At 37.8% G+C, this 10,791-nt stretch overlaps 1 protein-coding gene and 1 long non-coding RNA gene across 2 annotated transcripts in view; one reads left to right on the forward strand and one right to left on the reverse strand.

The window, feature by feature from the left end:
- PRRC2C (proline rich coiled-coil 2C) overlaps positions 1 to 10,791 on the reverse strand; it is a 104,361-nt gene that overhangs the window by 44,612 nt on the left and 48,958 nt on the right. Inside the window, exons 19-23 of the mRNA XM_015832023.1 lie at positions 8,453 to 8,795; positions 7,860 to 7,945; positions 4,981 to 5,166; positions 4,332 to 4,583; positions 787 to 876 (exon numbers count right to left, since the gene is read on the reverse strand). Coding sequence (XP_015687509.1) covers positions 787 to 876; positions 4,332 to 4,583; positions 4,981 to 5,166; positions 7,860 to 7,945; positions 8,453 to 8,795 — 957 coding nt within the window. The remainder of the gene's footprint in view (positions 1 to 786; positions 877 to 4,331; positions 4,584 to 4,980; positions 5,167 to 7,859; positions 7,946 to 8,452; positions 8,796 to 10,791) is intronic.
- The window catches only part of LOC107302864, a 55,763-nt gene that overhangs the window by 33,755 nt on the left and 11,217 nt on the right, over positions 1 to 10,791 (forward strand). The gene's annotated exons all lie outside the window — the stretch shown is intronic.

The following is a 10,791-nucleotide window of genomic DNA, read 5'->3' on the forward strand; positions in this document are numbered from 1 at the left end:
TTCGAATCTCGGAAGGGTATGTCTGACTGATGATAACCAAATAAGGTTAGAAATAGCTATCTCAGTACTCCCTTAATTCTTTGTTAGCATTCCAAATTTTGAAAAACATATATGATGTCGCAGTTAAGCGACTGCTGCCTGTGGATGGCTTTGGATTGAGCTGATGCAGGCAAAAGACTTCTCTCTCTCCCATATTTAGACTGACAGGGTGTTCAAAAAAAAAAAAAAAAGCACTCATATATATATATATATATATATATATATATATATGTTTTCTGAGGTTTTCACGGGTGTTTATATGTGAGTCTTTGGTCATTCGGGTTTTCTCCCGTGTAAGATTAGAAGTGTCATAGCGACGTTTCGATGAAATCACATTCATCATCATCAGGCTTGTGCTTTTAGCTTTGTGCTTCTCAGAGTAATCTATATAATTATCCTGAATGAGTATAATTTCTTAATTATTCCTTTAATAATCCAGTAATAAAAAGTGTACACTTCCTTACCTCATGGTATTACACATATTACTTTAATATGCGAAGAGCACGTGATCTATTTTGTAGATATTGTTTCAATGTCTAATCTCTTTCACTTCTTACAAATTTTCCATTATATTTTAATTGGGAGTATATATGTTAACATTATTTAAAATCCTTGATTATATTCTCAATAGATAAGAAAAATGTAGCTTACTTAATAATATTTTTCTATAGGTATAACTGAAATCTAAAACAATTTAAAATAAAATTAAATAGACAAATTATACTATGACATAATAAATATACCTACATTTGTAACTAAAGCCTCCTCCATCTTTGCACTGCTTGTTGCCACTGTACTCGAATGAGAAGACGGTGTTGTATAATCTGTTACAGACTCCTGTAAAAAAAAGTTCAACCAGTTTATCTAAATCATATATGTAACTTCCCTCAAAAATATGATTTGAACTTTGAGCAGAAAAGAAACATTTGTCATTTTCAACTTCACAAATTGAATTTCTCTATTAGAATAACTTAAAATTGTTCTTATCACGTTAACTGTTAACTTTACATATTCAGTATTTTTTAAAAAATAAACCTTTGTTGGTTACCAGAGTAAATATAAAAAGCTATGGCCTGTCAATAATAAAAGAAATCTGAAACATGATTTTAAGTTTCGTATAACCACTGAGCAAGAAACATAACATTCCCACTCATTTAAAATATAGAAAACACTAGCAACACATTTGATATCCAAATATCCTATGTCAGCAGTCCAGAACCCCAGGCCATGGACCAGTACAGGTCCATGGCCTGTTAGGAACTGGACCACACAGCTGCAGGTGAGCGGCGGGCAAGTGAGCAAAGCTTCATCTGTATTTGCAGCCACTCCCCAGTGCAAGCATCACCGCCTCAGCTCCACCTCAGATCATCAGGCATTAGATTCTCAAAGGAGCGTGAACCCTACCATAAACTGTGCCTGAGAGGGATCTAGGTTGTGCACTCCTCCTCCCCCACTCTGGTCCATGGAAAAATGGTCTCTCACGAAACCAGTCCCGGATGCCAAAAAGGTTGGGGACTGCTGCCCTATGTCATGTCAGGAAAGCTGTAGATTGAAAGACTCTTCCCATACATACATTATTTGCATTATTTAACAAAAGAAAAAATAATTCTCAAATACTGTATGTTAATCCCAAAACATGAGTCTAGATGAATTGTCTCATACTGGACTCTATGTGTTTGTTATAACTCTAATAATAATCTGCATATGTTATTAACTACTAATATAAAAAATGATTAAGAGCCTTTTGAAAAAATGGACATCCAATTAACCGAAAGGATAAGCATCTATAGCAGGGGTGTCAAACTGCCGGCCTGCAGGCCGGACGCGTCATGCGCACCCACCCCATTGCCGGCAATGGCAAAACTCTCCAGATACGTTGCACGATGTCACGTGACGTCGCGAATTTGAAATGTCTGATCTATAGTATTAGGCTCTAGCAATTCTACAATTTCACTGAATCACAATCCTCGCATCATTCTCCAATATCACATTCTTCTACATAAGATATTTCTACTATAGAAATAGTAGAACAGTAGAAAATAAGAGTAATAAACCTTACTACAGCAAGTCCTCAATTTATGACCACAAAAGTTTGAAGTTTTGACAGAACCCCTAAAAGCTACTTACAACCTGGTTTCAAAGTTCTGACATCGCCCCCCCCCCAATCATATGACCATAGTTTGGGCATTTAGCAACCATTTTGCATTTATGGCCATTTGAAACCAGCTGTGGTCATGTGAACAGGATTTACGAGGGCAATTCGGAAATAAATCTCCGTTTGAGCATGTGCAAGAAATAGGCAGGGATAGCGACGCCTGTCCTATGGCGCCATGCACAGTAATTCAGTAGGCAGTGAGGAATGGAAGGAGGTTGTGTTGCAGTTGATTCGTCCGCTAATCAATTGAAAATGAACCCTGCTATAGAAAATTCCACCAAATGTGAAGTGCATGCAGTAATACGATTCCTGTGTGTGAAAAAACTTTTGGCAGGTGTGATTCATTGCAAACTGTGTAATGTTTATGGACCAAGCGTGATGAGTGAAGATGTTGTACGTTAATGGTGTTGCATGTTAAAGATGGATGAACTGACGTGCACAATGAGGATAGAAGTGGCCGCCCATCTGTAGTCAGCGATGAACTCGTGCAGGAAATTGACAAAAAGGTCCATTAAGTCCGTCAGTTCACGATATCTGCACTTTCTTTACACTTTCCCCAAATTTCTTGGACTGTTTTGTACGAGGTAGTGACAGAAAATTTGGGATATTGCAAGTTCTGTGCTCTTTGGGTACCAAAACTCCTTTCTGAGGAGCACAAAACACACCAAATGGGTTTTGCTTTGGACTTTCTCACATGTTTTGCCGAGGAAAGAGAGCAATTTCTTAACAGAATTGTGACCGGCGATGAGACCTAGGTGTCATACGTGAACCCCGAAAGCAAACAGCAATCGATGATGTGGTGTCATACGCACTCACCAAAGAAACCCAAAAAACCTTGGCATACATCATCTGACAGAAAGGTTATGGCAACAGTATTCTGGGATGCCAAAGGAGTAATGCTAGTGAGGTTCATGGAGCGTGGTTCGACCAATAATTCAGAAGTCTACTGTGAAACGTTATGAAAATTCTGACGAGCCATCTATAACAAGCGTTGGGGCATCCTGACTTCTGGTGTGGTGTTAGTTCACAATAATGCTTGCCTGAATACTGCTAGACCAGTGGTTCTCAACCTGTGGGTCGGGACCCCATTTGGGGTCGATCGACCATTTCATGGGGGTCGCCAAGCAAGGCTGTCCGCCATTTTTTTTGTCCGCCATTTTTTCCCCTTTTCCAGCGGGTGCCTTACCTCCCTTGGGCTGGGCCAGCTGGTGGTCGGCCTGCTCCGTCTCTGCCGCTTGCCAGCTACACCTCGGCCGGCGCAGGGGGCGGAACCACGCATGTGCGGCGCTCCCGGGCAGGGAAAGTCCTCGACTTATGACCGGTTGGGTAGTCCTCAACTTATGACCGGTTTAGTCCTCGACTTACGATCGGTTTAATCCTCGACTAACGACCGGTTGGGGGTCACGGCATTAAAAAGGTTGAGAACCACTGTGCTAGACACACCCAAGAACTTTTGAAGCAGTTCCGTTGGGATGTTTTTGACCCCCCCCAATAGCCCAGATTTGACGCCGAGTGACTTCAGGCACATGAAATAGTGCCTGTCGCATCGCTTCAATGATGACAATGTGCTTCACAATACTGCTACAGGGTGGCTTCATTCTCAGGCGGGAGATTTTTTTGCAGAAGGAATTTCAAAGCTTGTAAGACGTTACGACAAGTGCCCCAATTTGAATGGCGATTATGTCAAAAAGTAATGTAATGTAGTTTTCTAATGTGTATAATAAAAGTTCTGTATCTGCGAGTATCTGTCATTGATAACCAAATGGAGGTTTATTTCTGAATTGCCCTCGTTCAACGATTTTGTCAGAAACTGATGTTTAATTCTGATTTCTGATAAAAACTAATCCAAAGAGAACCATAAGTTCACTTAACAACTGCTGCAGAAGTTTAACAACCATAAAAAAAACCCTGCTTTATGACTGTCACAACTTATGACTGTAATTGCCAGGCTCAATTATGGTAGTAACTTAAGAATTACTTATACTATTTTTTGAAATGAGGAGAAGTCAACTAACATCAAGACTGTCCTCACAGCAAACTGTTACACATCTTTTATGCTCTCACTTCAGAAAGCACCATAAAGGAATGTATCTATTAAAAATTGGGCAGGAAGAAATAAGCACTGCTATTTTCTTACTTTCTGAGTTGTCCCAAATTCTGCAGCCGACACTGATATCATTGTTCCTATTTCTGTACTAAGTTCATTAGTTGATTTGTTTTCTTTAGAAGTAATAGGATCTGAACTTCTGACTGTATTAGCACTGGACTTTTCTTGCATCTCAGAATCACCCTGTTGAGCCTCCTTTACTTTTTTGTTTTTTAGTGATCGCTCTTTCCCAATTGGGCCAGGCTTGTATTCTTTGCTTTCTACCGGATTCATATCTGGAAGCTAAAAAGAATTAACAATATTTAATGTAAATATATGTATTTGCTAAATCCCCAAAGAAGTAATCAATCCAGTAACCAATGAGTTTTTATGGCTCATCAAATTTTGTATTTGTATAATACCTAGCTACCTTGATTGATTCCAAAACATTAAACAGGATTGGATTCAATATCTGGCATATCAGAAAACATGAAGGCTTCAGACTATATTGAGAAGGGCAGAAAAAATCCTGAAAATAATTACACAGTCATCAGGAGTTGAACATCATTCAAGGGAGAAATTATCTTTTACCTATATTCTATCGGGGACAGTGGGGAGGAGATCATATGTAGAAAAATTCATTGGATTTTTGGTTTTAGTGTGCCTCTCTAATTGATAAGAATTGGAAAATTTCACTCACCTTTTGTGTTTTTATAGGTCCTGCACGTGGCTGTTTTTGCCTTTGTTCTTTTGGTTCAAGAAGCTTCTCTGAGGCCTTATCTGAAACCGGCCCAACTTCACTATCACTCCCACTAGAGGCAGGAGCTCCAAACTGAATAGTTTCTATTCCCAAATCCATTCCACTTTCCTGTCCAGCAGGTGTTCCCTAGCAAAGGCACCAACATTTATATTTATAACTCAAGCAGACTTTTGTGCTGTATTGCAGCATTTAAATATTTGGGAAACCATATTCATTAATTTTTAAGCAAGTTAAATCATGGGGGGAAATCAATAAAAATATCCTGGTTGGGAAAAATAACCACAATCAAAATACCTATTTTACTACTTTAATATTTCAAACCCACTGTATCATTCTGAATAATTATGCAGGAATGGTAGAATTACTGAACAACTCTATCATGACACAGGTTAGGACTAAACCTGTTTATAGCAATTCAGAGAAGGAAGAAATAAGAATTCCAAATTTACAAATGGTATTACAGTGTAATACTATTGAGTATATGTTTGTTAATATAACCTTGAACAGTTTTCAAATTGGCTTAAATTTGAAATTAAGGTTTAAAAACAGATCAAGTTAGAGCATTTTAATTTTCTAGTTGTTCATTCAAAAGTTAGGTAAAATACTTTTGGAAAAAAAATAGGTAAAACCAGTAATAAGACAGTGTTTACTCTCTTGAATGCAATTATATCATATTTTTACAGCAATGTCATCTGTCCAAAGCAAGGATGTAAACAGAAGGTTTGAAGCACTTCTTCTTAAAAAAAAAAGCATTAAATGGGGGATAGAGTCTTTAATACAGGTAGTCCTTAATTTACAACTGTTCATTTAATGACTACTCTAAGTTACAACAGTACTAAAAAAAAGTGACTTATGACCAGTTCTTACACTTATGATTGTTGCAGCATGCCCACAATCACACGAACAAACTTTGGGTGCTTGGCAACCGGCATGTATTTACAATGGTTGCAGCTCCCTGGGATTGTCATTTGCAACCATTCTAGGGAGCTTCTGACAAGCAAAGTCAATGGGAGAAGCCAGATTTGTTTAATGACTGCATGATTCAATTAACAACTGTATGATTCACTTAACAACCATAGCAAAAAGGTCATAGGGCTCAACTGTGGTCATAAGTCGAGGACTACCTGCACTTAATCAAATTATGCTTAAAGAATCTATGGGCATTCTAGATGATTTAAAAATAGGTTAGAAAATAGATCTATAAATTTAATAAATAAAAATAAATAAATTTAAATACTGGATTCACTTAATATCTTAATATCTGCAACAGGGAGAGCTGGGATGACAGTCGTTCAGCAAGGCAGTCATGTAGGCTCCTTACCTCACAATAACTTACAAGCGTAATTTTGGGCTCAACTGTGGTTATAAGGACTACCTGTTGTGGAAGATGCTACCAATTTATATAATCCTAACACATACAATAAATTATTGCTGGATATTTTATCAATTTAAAAAGAAACACTGAGCATAATATTAGTTGACACTATCAATTACAGGTACCGTATATACTCGAGTATAAGTCGACCCGAGTATAAGCCGAGGGACCGATTTTCCCACAGAGAACTGGGAAAAATTGGTGACCCGCGCATAAGCCGAGGGGGCATTTTGGCTGTTCCTCCCTGGCCGCCTCGGCCCCCCCGGCCCTGTCAGTGAGCGCCCGACAGGGCGCAGCGTCGCCAGGCCTCCCCCCTTCGCGCGAGGCTTCTGGCATTCCCCCTCGCGCTTGGCTACGGCTCGCCGCTTGCTCCCCCTCCCCTGGCGCTGCGCTGCGCCTGCTTGCCTGGCGGCGGCGTCCNCGCCGCCGCCGCGCCCCCGCCGCCCCCCCCGCCGCCGCCGCTGCTGACTCGAGTATAAGCCGAGGAGGGCATTTTTCAGCCCCAAAAATGGGCTGAAAAACTCGGCTTATACTCGAGTATATACGGTAATATTCTACTTACAACTAGTATTGAGCCCAAAATCTCTGTTGCTAAGCAAGTCAGTGAATTTTGTCCCATTGTACAACCTTTCTTTCAACAGTTAAGTGAATCCCTGCAGTTAAGTTACTAACGGTTGTTAAATGAATCTGACTTCTGACAAGCATTGACTTTGCTTGTCAGAAGGTAGCAAAAGGTGATCACATGACTTTGGGATACTGCAACCATCATAAATATATGCCAGCTGCCAAGCATCCAAATTCTGAAGTTCTCTGCTGAGAATGAGATGTCATTTCCCTCTTGCTTTTTTTTCCCTAGGATGCTTTTGTTCTTCATAATTAATGAAAAAAGCAAGAGGGAAATTACATCTCATTTTCAGCAGAGATTGCAGATTCTTTGTCAGGGAGAAAGCTTTTACCCTTTCAGTGTATCAATTCCTTTGATTTGAATGCAAGATCCTTTGCTCAAGATTGTTTTTAAAGACCTTGGGGGAGGGTTCACACACTTCCAGCTATTTTTCAGCAAGGGGGAGTTACAGAACTATGTTCACTAGTCACTTTTAAAGGAGGTAAAACACTGCCTTCTGTTTTCTACTTTGTGTATCTATCCCTTTCTTTATGGCTATATCTGCCTGGATCTGTCTGTGCCTATCTCTCTCCAAATGATTTGCTGTATCTAAGAGAGAGAGAAAAAGCAAAACTGTAGGTGTCCAATTTGTTGTAACTGGAGATATCTCCATTATAGCAAATTTGTAACAAACCATTCCATTACAAAGTGGCTCCAACACAATGCTTTTTTAAACTGAAACATGCCCAACAATGCAGCTTCTAATATATGGCTTTTTTCTATTTAAATATCTATGCATGGCAAGTTTTAAATAAAAATTCATGGTATCCATTATTATACCTCTGGTGAAGTAGCTGATCCAAATGATGTCAAAGGCTTATTCCATGCACTGACAGAAGGTGGCTGTGGAGGACTAATAGGCCCCACTAAAAGTTCAAAAAATAAAGTGAATCAGACTTTTTGAAAGGAAAGTTCTGGAAAGTGGTTTAAAGATACTTCCCATAAAGTTAAGCTCAGGACATTTGGAAAACAACAATTTTCTTATTACAATGTATAACTAAAGAAGAAAAATTTCTGGAATTGATCCAGAAAAAAGTGGAGGAACATAGCATGTGAAAGTTCTAAAGCAGTTCCTATTATATTTTGGGCAATATTCACATATTCAAAGTTCAAGTAGTGGGTGGGAAACTTACAATCTTTGGAAGAATCAGAGAAAAAAAGGAACAGACAATGATACAGATGTTAAGAGTGTGTGGCTGAACTCTGTAGCTTTAAGATCTAATTTTTACATATAGCAATATCATATGAAGGGCTGAACATTTCATGTCAAGAGAAACTGAAAAGTCCAGAGAGAGAATTTAATTCAACATTTTAAAGTATACATTTTTCTTTTCTTGCATATGTAACTAGATATAAAAAAGGTCTCTGCTTACATTTTTTAGAGATGTCATTGAGGACGGTGGTAGGGGGTACTTTATTATCCCAAAATTCAGTTCCTACAGCATTATGGGCAGGTGAATTCTGCAGAGTTTTGCTTGTTCCTGCATAGTCTGTAGAGATGTTCACTGCACAAGTTGCTGATGTCTGTGGCTGAACTGAAGTTTGTGGACTTGGAATTTGAGACACACATTGCAATGGGACTTGTGGTTGAGCCTGACTTTGTTGAGCAGCCGCAGCAGCCGCTGCAGTTGCCTGTTGTTGCTTTTTGGCAAACCTGGGCGGTAGCTTAGAATTTGCACATCTTCCTTTTTCATTTGAATTCTTTTTGGTCCAGACCTGAGAAAGAAAATATTGTTGAGATGATTCACTAGGGAAAGATGAAACTGAAATGCTTAAATGGCAAAACACTGTACTTTTTCCAAATATCCAATTAACTCAAGGAATATATGTTTGCTGCTGGTTAAAAAAATAATTAGATGAATTTATACAGCATAAGCAGACTGATTAGATATTCCTTCCTACAATTATAAGATATATTTCCATGACCATTTTATCAACTACCAATCAGATAATGATAAATAACCTGGACTGAGGAACTGCATGCAAATAAATAAATAAACATAGTCAAAATAGAGTCTTGGACTTTAAGAAAGCTAATTTCAATAAACTTAGAGAGAGCTTGGGAACGATTCCATGGATGAGAATCCTCAAGGGGAAAACAACTCAAGAAACTTGGGAAATTTTGAAAAGTGAGATTATAAAAGCTCAGTCTAGCACAATATCAATGAAGAAGAAAAATAACAGCTCTCAAAAGAAACCAGCATGGTTGCATAAAGAACTCTCTCCAAAAATATCAGAAAATATGTGACAGAGGTTAAATGAGAAGATATCAATGATGGAGATCATAGAGGCAATTAAAAGACAAAAGAAAGATAAGACACCGAGGCCGGACGGACTACCTGCAGAATTTTATGTAGCTTTACAAGATACTGTGACTCCTTTTCTGAAGGACTTGTGTAATGAAATTTTTATACAGACAAAAATTCCAAACTCATGGACTGAAGCTAATATTACCTTGATACCTAAAGAAGATACAGATCTTACACAAATTAAAAACTACAGGCCAATATCGTTACTAAATGTGGATTATAAAATCTTTGCTGCAATTTTGACAGAAAGAATAAAAAGCTTTTTAATAGAATTTATTCACCCAGACCAAAATGGCTTTCTTCCTAAAAGACAGATAAAGAACAACTTAAGGATTATTTTAAATGTTTTGGAGTATTATGAAAATCATCCAGGGAACCAGATGGCGCTCATATTTCTTGACACACAAAAAGAATTTGATAATTTAAATTGGCAATTTATGTTTCAACAACTACAGGAAATGGACTTTGGTGAAAACTTTATTAAAGCAATCCAAGCGATCTACAAGAAACAATAAGCAAGGATACTTATAAATGGAGACTATACAGAGAGCTTTGATATTAAAAAAGGCACGAGACAGGGATGTCCACTCTCACCCCTGCTATTTATCTTTACTCTGGAGATATTGACTAGAAACATCAGGCAAGACATAGAAATTAAAGGTCTTGAGATTAAAGACCAGAAATATAAATTACAGGCTTTCGCGGACGATCTGGTCTTTATCTTAGAGGAGCCTTTGGAAACAGCCCCTAAACTTTTGCAGAAAATTGAGAAGTTTGGAGAAGTGGCTGGATTGAAAATAAATAGGGAAAAAACTAAAGTGTTAACAAAAAATTTAACTAATAAACAGAAAACTCAACTCGCCAAAAAGACAAATCTTCAAATAGTTAAAAAAGTTAAATATTTAGGTATCTATCTTACGGCGAAATATTCATTACTAAAAGAAGATAACTATGAGAGACTAATAAAACAAATAAAAATCGACCTGGAAAAATGGGAAAATCTCCAACTATCATTGTTAGGAAGAATAGCGACTGTTAAAATGAACATTTTACCAAAGCTAATTTTTTTATTTCAAACAGTTCCCGTAAAGCTGGGTAAGAAATTTTTTGACAATTTAAACGCAATGATATTAAGATTTATATGGCAAAGAAAGCAAGCAAGAATTAAATGTAAACTTCTACAAGACTCGAAAGATAGAGGGGGTTTTGGACTTCCGGATTGGAGACTTTATTATCAAGCAGCTATTTTGCTTTGGCTTAAAGAATGGATTACTCTGAGAAATAAGCGAATTCTCTATTTAGAGGGATATGACCTTCAACTAGGCTGGCATGCCTTTTTATGGTATGAGAAAGCTAAAATACATAAGTACTTTCAAAACCATGCTATAAGAAATGTTTTACTC

The sequence above is a fragment of the Protobothrops mucrosquamatus genome, unplaced genomic scaffold (genome assembly GCF_001527695.2).
Source record: "Protobothrops mucrosquamatus isolate PMUCROS unplaced genomic scaffold, P.Mucros_1.0 scaffold_294, whole genome shotgun sequence".
In the NCBI taxonomy this organism is placed as follows: domain Eukaryota; kingdom Metazoa; phylum Chordata; class Lepidosauria; order Squamata; family Viperidae; genus Protobothrops; species Protobothrops mucrosquamatus.